The 11535-nt window shown below is 36.9% G+C and overlaps 1 protein-coding gene across 1 annotated transcript; it reads left to right on the forward strand.

Moving 5' to 3' along the window:
• Positions 1-4670: 4670 nt before the first annotated feature.
• Positions 4671-5934, forward strand: LOC142632741 (serine/threonine-protein phosphatase 7 long form homolog). Its single transcript, XM_075807090.1, has 4 exons — positions 4671-4802; positions 4983-5215; positions 5523-5613; positions 5734-5934. Exons 1-4 carry the CDS (start codon positions 4671-4673, stop codon positions 5932-5934), a joined length of 657 nt encoding a protein of 218 aa, XP_075663205.1.
• The last annotated feature ends 5601 nt before the right edge of the window (positions 5935-11535 follow it).

The following is an 11535-nucleotide window of genomic DNA, read 5'->3' on the forward strand; positions in this document are numbered from 1 at the left end:
TTCTAGTAGAAAGATTCTTAGAAGTACTGGCTTACACATCTTTCTAAAAGATTTTGTAATATTAAAGTAGATATGAGCTGAATATGTTACATCTTTTTACGGAAATGGACACAAATATACATACATTAATGGCAGCCTTGAACTTACATTAAGGAGCTGTCCTGCATCAAACCTTAGTGTTTTACTTTTAGTATTGCAGACATAACATTTGAGTTTGACAGGATCATACATGCTGGAAGGCTCACTAGCATGATAAGAAATGGGCGAGTGAAAAAAGACATCAAACCTTAGGGCTTTCTTGCAAGAAAAAAATAGTAAGAACATACAGCCAAAAAAAAGGGTGGAAGATTGCTAGGGTTGAAAGAGTGGCTTTAGAGCTCCATTTTTTATTTTATTTTATTTATATATATTTATGTATGTGTTCTTTTTGTGTTTTTGGGGGGGGGGGGGTGGGGGTGTGGGTCTTTACAACTTAGAAAGCAGAGAAATCTCTAGCTCAAATGGCACTTGCACACCCCATGAGAATGGGGTGGATAGTGAAGTTGTGATTTCATGACCATGTACGTGCAATTTTCCAATAACAAATAGAGAAATATGGAACGGTTGTTGTTTGAGTTGAGAAATCAGTGGTGAAGCAGAGCACTTTTTGAGAAGCAGAAAATTAGAATAACAGAAGATGCAAAAGGGAAGGAAGATAACCTGCCTAACAAATCCAAACACTTAAAACTCTGTCAATAAAAGGTGGATAATTGTTGAAAAATATACAGAATTTTATGGATTTCAACTCTTAAATTCTTCCTTATCTTAATAGAATTAGAAGGTTCAATTTATAGACTACTTAATCACCACATACACAGTTGCTTATTACTAAAGAAAAAAAAAACTTAAATACTTTTTATTGACTCTTAGATACTCGGTTATGAAGATACCTATAAATAAATTACAAGTAGGACACTGTGCGCGAATTCCTGGAAATTGCAATTCTGCCTCTGCACACCAAAACTGACTTATAACTCTCAATTTTTATTTTTTCTCAAATAAAAAACTGCTTTGACTATAACCTCATAGTGTCATGATCTTCAAAACTTTAAAACTTGTCTACATCTAATGTCACCTATGGACTGCACACATAAACTGTAAATTCCTAAATTGAAAGTTTGGCACAAAACCAAAGCAAAAAGCACCATTTCCCATTCTCTTTATGGTGCATATTTCACTTTATTGAGTCCCAGTATTATTGCACTTTATTATATGTACTGGGTTTAACTAGGATTGAAGCTTCAGATGCCCCCCATCTATCCCAAACTGAGGGTAGGAGCATTGCTTGCCTTTATTAGAGCTATATTGTAAAATGAAAAATATAGTATATTGGCTTTACAAAAGTGAACACTCATTCTACAACAGACAGAAGGGCTGAGACATCCACTTTTAGCTGGATGACTATGAATTATCTTGTGCATGTGCATGGTCACCCTAGAAAATTTAAGTCTATGTAGCGTTTTTGGTATATATATTATAGTTATGTTTTATTCCATGTGCAAAACTTGCTATTTGTGTCTTTTTCTATTTCTTGCGTTTGCTTTGAGCAAAGTATATTGGGTAATGTTTGTTACTACATTGACCCTTCTGAACTATATGAATTTTTTTCTTTTTCTGCACCAGCCCAGCTGTAGTTGCAAGGTGTGTGGCACTTTTGATTCGGTACCTTTTATTTGGGATGTTCTTTATTTAATCTGGTTTTCAATTATAGCCAATACTTGGTGCAATAGTGCGTGGACCATCCTTGATGTTCTGGCAATGCTATTTTGTTAAAGTCATCTTTTCTTTTTTGGTGAATTGTTAAGTTGCCTTTCAAATTTGCTTCTCAAGACTCTCAATAGAAAATTGTAACAAGAACCTGAATTATGGGCTGGGCTTGTTAACTGAGCATGGATCTGAAATTAGGCCAACAAATTGGACTTAACTGCTCCTTTCTTCTTCTCGTTCCTCTTCTTACTTTTTTTTTAAAAAAAATTATTAAATTGGGTCGGGCCTTGGCCTTAATGAGTCTCTTTGGACCCGTATGACTTAACCGGCAAAATCTTAGTCTTAGGTAGTGGGAGTCAACCCGTCAGAATTGCAAATGCACGGGAGAGACAGCAGTCTGGCGAAGTTTTGCAAACAACTTCGCGGCAAGCCTCTGCCCAAACGGCAATTTAGTTATTGTATGGTTAGTTACAAAGAAGTGAATGGATTTAGTTCTTGATAGCTTGTTCCTGCATAAGAATTTCAAATGTTCATGAAAATAGTTCCATATTTGCAAGGAATTTGCACATAAATTAAATTCATAATTATGTGAAACCAGATGTACTTGAATTTGGACATGTAGAGTGTGTGAGTGAGGTCGTTCTTTTATGCTCTAGTGAAAGATTAATTAATTTTTCTTTTTCTTTTTTAATTTCAAAATTAATTACAATATAGCCATTTGGTTGGAAATTGTTAACTCAATATTTTACTTCGTCTTTCATAATTTCACATTGAGTAGACAATATGTATATAGATTTGTTGTTTCTAAGTGAGAGCTACATGGGTTGGGCTAGGCTTGACAAGTTAGAGGGTGAGGGAGATTCCAGGTGTGGGATGTTGAGAATGCAAATAATGTCCATGACCAAGTTTCATTCATGCAAAGCTCCCAAAACCAATTGCATCAAAGAGATATCAAGACAATTTTGTTCTGATGGGTCCCTTTCTGTGGGCAGAATAGAAACATTGATCATTAAGTCCATGATCCAGTGAGTGACAGTTTTTTGCCTACTGCTGTTTGGTTTCATTCCTTATGATCTCAATCTTATGTTCATGTCCTAAAGTTTATGGGTCCCTGATGGCTTGTTTATGGGTACATGATTTTCCTGAGTTTTGTTTTTTGTTCTCATTGAGTCCACATATATATATGCCTTCCCCTTTACCTAGGTGAATGAATTATATTGCATAATGGAAGTCACATGACAAATCTAGTTATGGTTAACTTATATGAATCATTAAGTCCATTTTGAGGCATGGGTTACCTTCTACTGAACATGGTAGCAACCTTTTTATTTTAATTTTCTTCCTCCCTTCTTCGTTTGGTTTTAATATTAGATCATTTAAAATAGAGATTTGAAGGTCTATAAGAATCCAATGGTTAAATCATTAAACTACACAACAATTTTGAACTCTAGTGCATCATTATTGTAAACGAAACAAATACCCGAAAGTATGAGTTTATGTTTTAGATTTTTGATGTTTGAAGTAGAGTGGCAAAATTAGCTTTAGACTCCAATTGTTAATTAAATTTCAAGGAGCGATGAAAAAAACTTAGATGAAGTCCCATGCTTCGTGTTACCGTTTTGGTAGTTGCTACAGTGAAATCGAGTCTAAGAAACTCGAAATGTTAGTTTGCTAATTAGTTTGAAAACGATGTTAACTAACGTATATGTTTGAAAATGGGTGTCTTATGCCAATTTTCTCCTTTTGGTTCTGTTTTTGTTTTAGGGAAATCGAGTGTTAAAGAGTTGAGTTCACGTGGAACTCAATTTTCTGAGTTTCGAGTTGCTACAGTGAAATCGAGTTTAAAAACCTTGAGATGTTAGTTTGCTAATTAGTTTGAAAACAATGTTAACTAACATATATGTTTGAAAATTATCTTTATATGCCAATTTTCTCCTTGCAATGTCACCCGAACTTACCTAGTAGTTTTAAGTTGATGTGTTTTATTTAGCTAGTTTTTCTATTCACTTGATTCTATCTTATTGACATAAATATTATCTCTTATGGAGCTTGTGTGCATAGTGGTATTTGGAGAATTGTGCAATAAATTAGGCTATACATTGAGATCCTTGCCAATTTATCTTGAACATGGGCTTATATTACTCTTGCCTCCCTAAAATTTGTGTAGTATGGCTGCTGTTGCTGAGGTGGATGATGAGTTCGGTCCTGGTCCCAAGGTTCCTTCGGTGTTAAGGTTTCTAACAGAACATCGATCATCCACTGTTTGGGAAGGCCAGGTAAAATTAAAATCAATGACCTGCTGAATTTCTATATTCTTTTCTTATCCTTTTACATTATGTTGATTTTTTTTTTTCATTTCTAAAATCCTAAGTTTGTCAATGGTATCACTAGCTTTGAATGAATAGTAATGTTCTTCCAAAATGGTCTCTAAATAATTATCTACCTTTTATCATTTTCGTTTTAGGCTATACTCCTCATTTTGTTGATGTAATTCTTCTTGAGCATAACCTTAATCTTGATATATAGCTTTTGTATTTTTAGTTTTTGTATAAAAAAAATAAGGAGACTACAAACGCTTCGTTAAATAAGTTGTCATAAACTCATGGAAATTCTAATTGAAGAACTTATAGTCTATTTTCCCAACAATAGCTACAATCATTTATACATAGGTAATGACATATTACATCTCATCACCATGGCTTTATCATGTGCAGGATCCGGGGGTATTGAAATGTCGTGGTCGTAATGAGGAGTTTCGAAAACGAAGCCCGATGGTGGATGATCGCGTCCTCGACATTGTCAAGAGAATTGGATTAGAGGGGCTGTATAGGACCCCATTTAGAGAGCTTGATCATAATTTGATAACGGCCTTTGTTGAGTGATGGCGGCCTGAAACCCACACCTTCCACCTTCCACATGGTGAGATGACGATCACATTACAAGACGTGGAGGTTCTGTTGGGGATTCCAATCGATGGTGAGGCAATTGTTGGAACTTGTGCCTTGAGGTGGGCTGTTGAATGTCAGCAAATGCTTGGAATTGTTACTAATTCAGTGGTGCTTAAAGGATAGAGGATCCAAATCAAGAAGCTACTTGAAAAAATTGACCAAGGGTTGCCCGATGGTGCAGAAGAGGTTGTTGTGCATCAGTATGCACGGTGTTATATTCTAGCACTCCTAGGGGACACAATTTTCACTGACAAGTCTGGCGATAGGGTGCATACGATGTGGTTGCAGATGTTAAGGGACCTTCACAATCCACCTCGGTACAGTTGGGGGAGCGCTTGCCTTGCATGGTTGTACAGAGAGTTATGCAGGGCAACTGACAAAAACGCTAGTCAAATTGGTGGGGCCTTAATACTCGTTCAATATTGGGCATGGTCCAGATTCCCTTTTTTGTGCCCAAGGATGGACCTCCCACCAGATGGTGCATATGGCCTACCATTGCCATCTTCGCCATTGTCTATTAAGTAAGTCTCTTCCTTGGCCGATTCTCTCTATTTTTTTTGGATCCATAATTTTAAACGATATGACACATTGAATTTAGCATTATTCAACTACTTAAGTTTTTGAACTTAGAATTACAAAATAATTGAACTTAGCATTATTCAAGTATTATTCTGCAACTACAGATGCATATGTAGTGTAGTAGTAGTATTTCAAGGAAAAACTCGATAAAATGTGGATTTTTTAAGCTTCCATCAGCATAAATATCCTTTTTCTTTTTTATTACATTGCATAATTGGTAGATATTGATTTCCTCTTTCTTCATTGTAGGTTGGTTTGGGTCGTGAGCACGAAGAATAGCCCCGCCGAAATCTGTTTGGTTCGGTACCGTCAGCTTCTAGATTCTATGTATCCCAACCAGGTATCCAAATTGTGTTTCTTGTAATGTTATCTTAGTGTATACTGTTATAACTGTAAACTATGTCAATTCAAAATAATGGAACATTGCATAATGTGTTGCACTTTTTTTTTACTACAACAGGTGGTGTGGCAACCATATGAAGCCGAATTAGGCCACCTGCCTACGTTCTGTGTAGCAAGACGGGACATGTGGACGGCGAGGGTGCCGCTTGTATGTTTCTGGCTAGTAGAGAAACATACACCGGATCGTGTTCTTCGTCAGTTTGGGATGGTGCAAGAAATTCCTGAAGATGTTGATACTGACGATGCCTTCATAAGATAGACCTGAGGGGGAAGATTGAAGTGGATTGGAGGGTCAGACATTTTAGCCACATCCAAGTATGGAATACGAGAGCACAAAAACTATGTCATGGAGCACGACTAGAGGGTGCTATGTCGAGTGTTCATCCGTACTTTGACTGGTATGGTAAAGTCACATGGAGGTTTGTCGACCACACTAGCGCCTCACTTCTTATTACGGTAATCACTTTGACCTTTCTTTCCAAATTTTGTTGCATATTACCATTTTTGCGTTAGGTGTACTAATTGTATTACACAAATTGCAGGTCGCCATGCACAAGCAGATGTTGATGCGTTATGTAGTAGATAGTCCTGAGCATAAGCTGATTACAGCTATGCTGAAGGAAATGGATCGCCTTCACCGTCTAGCTGCCTATCTTCCCTTGGAAGATGCCGATACAGCAAATCCAGAACTGCCAGAACATAATGGACAACCAAGCACGAGCTCAACTCCTACCAGCCATAGCCATGGCCAGTGTGCTGCACCCCATAAACGGCAAAATCAACCCCCTCCACCCCCACATGCTTCTCCTGCCCCAGAGTTCCCTCCACCCCTACATGCATCACCTGCCATAGAGTTCCCTCCACCCCCACATGCATCTCCTTCCCCAGAGATCCCTCCTCGTACTACTCCTGCATTTCCTGACCTACAGATCCCTGTACCCACTGCACGTGCATCATTTCACCCCGAGATCCCTTCACCCACGCTATGTACATTTTCTGACCCCGCTCATCTATCCCTTACTCCACCATCGTTTGATCTCGGCATTGATTTCAATGACGCCCCTCCTGTCATGCACACTCAATCTCCCTCATACAGCATTGGTCATATACATCATGTATCACCCCATAATGACTCCATGTCATTCATGCCCACTCCTAGACTACATACAGCTCCTACGACTATGAGCCTCACTCACATTTCGTCCGCTACACCATCCTCCCCCGCCGTTGTAGTATCTTCAGTTGTTGGGAGTCAAGCAAATCAGCCAGCTATGCATGTCGAGAATGAGCAAGTAGTTGGGTTACACTCACCCCCACAAGGTCGGCCTAAACGCACAAGAAAAGCACCTCCTTGTGGGACAAGTGGTCACAAAGCAGGACACAAGGCTGGCCCCATGGTATGATTGGTCATTTACTAGCTTTGAATACGTTCGTGACTGCTGTTATGGTTGGTATTAAAATTGATTTCATCCTTTGTTTCTTTGTAACTTCGTCTTTGCAGCAATGCAAGGAGCTTGACGAAGGAGATGCAGTACCCCTTCCCCTACATACCAGACATTATACAAGACAGCGTAAGCGTCAAGTGCCATAGGGTCAGCACCCCATTTGCCTACAAATGGTGTTCAATTCAGCATGTATATAATCTGTTTGCAAGTAAGGCTTAGTTCTTAATTATTATTTGTGTGTGTGTTAGTAATGTGATTCATTAAAATTGGAGTTTATAGTAAACTTATGGACTTATGGTGTCTGGTGTTATTGTGTCAGGAAGTGGACAAGTATTATGATCTATCAGAGATTTTGGTGAAAGCGGGATATGTTGGGTCCTACAAGGTTATTTTTTAATTTTGAGCCAACTTTGTCCATGAATTTAGTATTTTCAGATTCATGTAAATGTACTTGACCTTCATACAGTTCCTTTTGTGTGCCTTTTGAAAATCTTGCTTGGTATATTGCACGTGGACCATATGGAAACAGGTTCAATCACATATTCATTGATGTGGAGTCATCTACTTTGTGAGATTTTTGTTTTTGGCAATCATTGTGTCAGTGGGCTGCAGGTTTTGGCAGTGTTTATTTCACTTCCTTTTGTAGATTTTGTTGTGTATTTAAACTTTAAAGTGTAACTTATTTTAGGAATTCAATGCAGACTGGTTGTAAGTATTGATTTCCTCTTTCTAATAAAATAGTTATCTTCTTCTTAAAAAATAAAATTTGTAACTCTGACTAAAAAAGAAGAAGAAAGTTTTATCATAATATATATATTTTTTCAGTTGGGACTTATATTATTGGTTGTAACATTAGGGGTATCGGCAAAAGATTCCTATTATGTTTGGTGCACTGAAGCTAACTGAGCCCACGTTTATTACAGGTGTATTCCATTTTCCTTATGTTTTTTTTTAGCTGCTTGGTTAGTCCAGTTCTTGATTATATGTCCCCTGTCAAAACTTTATTCTGTATGGATTATGGCAGTTCTATTTGCTGGTTAAATTACATGGATAATATTATGTGTTTCTTGGGAAGTGTGAGTGGAGTCCCTGCATATTTAGGTTTTATGCATTATTAGATTACACTTGCAGTCCCCATAATAAGCTGAAGCTTTAATATTATAGAAGGTTGTTCCATTTGCAGGAAGACATCAATTTCATTTGTTCCCTCCATAGCTTATTGGTGACACCTAAATTTTACTATTCACTCCCAAAATCATGTGTCAAGTTGAATTTTGTAATGCTTTGAACTTATTTTAGGACCAAAAGTTAATAGGGATGGTTGATAGTGCAATATTTACTTGGAGGTTGATAAGATTGTTTGTTTGGCACTATATCAATTTTTAAGAGTACAATTACCCCATAATTATCACTAACCTCTTGGGAGCAATCTTATGACCTTAGAATTTTAGGGTATAAAGGTGGACTAGAACTGAAAAAGGTATATCCTATTCAGTACTTGTAAATTTCAGTTTAGCAAATATTCTGGTTTGTTCTGACTGGGTGAATTGCCTATGAAAAATTTCAAGGAATTTTCCAGTCAGTTTTGTAGGAGGCAAAGGACCTTACCAGGATTAGGTCATGGTCCATTGCCTTCATGAAGATGGTATACTGGAAGTGAGCAATGTCAGTTAAACAGGAGAAGGATGTGGAGATTTATGATCAGCCATGCATGGATTCTATTATGCTTGGCAAATATGCAAGTTCTATTTAATAATAAATAAACCATATTAGAAGGCATTCAGGCGAAGACACCCAAGTACATGAGTAGAGGAATGGAAATTGTGGTAGTTTTGTAGATGGTTCACAGTTGCCAGGCCAACTTAACTATTGGCCTAATGCATGGAGGCCTGTGGCAGTTGATATGTCAACATATGTCAATACTCTAGCTTCTGTCATATTGTGCTGTAGAACTATATTTTGGAAGGTATTGGGCAGGAAGCTTTTATTCTAAGTGAACTAACTGATCTTGAACCAAATCTCAATATGTAGCAATGCAATTTAAATTAAACCAATATCAAGATTTATACTGGTGCATATCTGATTGATCATTGATGATCCCTAACTGATGACATGTGTGTTTTTGACAAGTAATAAGAATTTCGGAATTCCTTCATTGAATTCAAAAGTTTGAATTCTTTTTTGGGAAGCAACATGAGATATTTATTTGCAGTTTTTATTGGTAAGTCTTTTTTGAATGTAGTGCAAATTAGCTAGTTTATGATTTACTTGGGAAATTCTATTTGGTGTGGTTTTTATAAATTTCTGTTATTTTCTTTCCCTACCATCATTTAGATAGTGGGAGGTGATAATTATACAATTGTTTTCATGAATTGTTCTTTTCCTTCTATAGGGTGGTTGGGAGAATGATGAAATTGTTGAGGAGGCAGCAGTAAGGGAAGCTATTGAAGAGGCTGGAGTTCGAGGGGAACTAATGGTGAATTTACTTTTAATAAATTTGATGCTGTTCTTGTTTTTTTCTTCTTCTTTTTCCATTGAACTTGTGTGATATTGTTATAAACCCTTTTGATTATTTTATAGTCACTTAATCTTTTGAAGGTCTTGAAGTTGATATGATTTTTATGTTTCAATTGTTGCATTATTAGTTTGCTTAATTCTCCCATGTTTATCTTGGACTGCTTTTGGAGAAGCAATAATATTCTGTTTTTTGTTTGTATATATCTGCCTTGTTAGTTGTGATTGTCGCTTTAGATGCCTACATTTCAATGCAGATAAAACTTTGATTTATTTGCTCTTCTTTTTCATTGTTTTAGTTTCCTAGATTTAGGATATGTACAAGAAAATATTACTTTAACCGATTGGTATTTAACTATCCTTTTTCTTCCCCTGCTTTGATTGTGTGTCAGTTATGTTGCTCCAGAATATGCTAATTCTGGCCTCCTAAATGAGAAGAGTGATGTCCAGAATACCTAGATTTAGATGTTGGGAAGAAGATTATTTTGTTTATGAAAGTGGCAAAGATTATAGGATGTGGATAGTTTGCTGGACCAGTCTCATTCAACATTTTAGGTCTCCCAATGCGTCAGGTCCTTACTTAACCCTGTGATTTTACTGAAATTTTCTGTCATTTTTTTTGGTGATAACTGTAAAGAATAGGCTACAAGCCTACAAGCTTTATGTTTCATTCTTATTTTATTTTTATTTATTTCCAGGAAGAAAAATCATGTCCTTATTACATGCGAACTGGATCATGTAAGTTTGGAGTTGCATGCAAGTTTCATCATCCACAACCTGCATCGCTTGGCCCTGTTCTACCAGTACCTGGACATGTTGCTTTTGGATCTATGGCCCCAACAGTTGTACCTTCATCAGGTCTACCTTATGTAGGTGGATTTCCTGCATGGTCATTACCAAGAATGCCATATGTATCTGGCCCACATTGGCAGGATCTGCAGTGTTACCCATCTGTTCCTTTTTCCCCTTCTCAAGGCATCGTATCTGCACAAGGGTGGAACACTTATAACAGTTACACGGTCAGTACTAATCTCTTAAATTGAGCAAATCGATTTTTTTTTTTCTGGTTCTAAAAAACCCATGCATTGTTAAAGTTTAAATTGTTCAGTATGCAATAAAGGATCCTGGTTGTATTGGAATTGGCCATTTTTATCATCATTTTTAACCTCTGCATATAGTTCTTCAAGTGATTTTGGAATGATAGTACTGTGATTTTAGCTTACTGCCCTTTTAGAGCAGTGCTGCAAGGATAGTTTCAAATTATCAGCAACCATAATTGACACCAGTGCAAGGCATGTTTGGCTTTCCACTATGGGGAATGCCTCAGTTCAAATGTTGGGGGTGTCATCCATTTGAACCTTCACCTAGCAATCCACCCCCCCCCCCCAACCAAAAATAAAAAGTATCCATTTTCCTACTGTACAAGTACTACACTTTATGTTCTAAGTTTCTGAGAAGTTGGTATCTAAGAAATGGGACGCAAATAGATTTACTGGAATTTCTTTCTCCTTTCTCACACTAATAAATTTTGTAGAGCTTACTTCTCATCATTTTTAGGGATGCCCTTTTTATTATTGCTAATAAGAATTCACTAAGTACAAACTGCTGACCATTTGTGATAGGCACATTTGTTGTATTGCAGAGCTTTCTTTTCTATATTATCCTCGTTTTGCACTTATTTTCCTTTGGGCAATTTCTGTGCAAGCAAGTAATCAATTGGTTGGTTTTTTGGTTTCTACATATCAGGCTGGCTATAAAATTGTATCATGATCAGTATGTGTTCATTCGTACTTTTTTTTTAATTTTTTATGCTTCTAGTAATCAAAAGTATTGCTGTGATACATTATGATATAATTGGTTGTTTTTGTGCTCTATATATGGCTTCAGGATGATATACTACC

Source organism: Castanea sativa, chromosome 4, assembly GCF_040712315.1.
Source record: "Castanea sativa cultivar Marrone di Chiusa Pesio chromosome 4, ASM4071231v1".
In the NCBI taxonomy this organism is placed as follows: domain Eukaryota; kingdom Viridiplantae; phylum Streptophyta; class Magnoliopsida; order Fagales; family Fagaceae; genus Castanea; species Castanea sativa.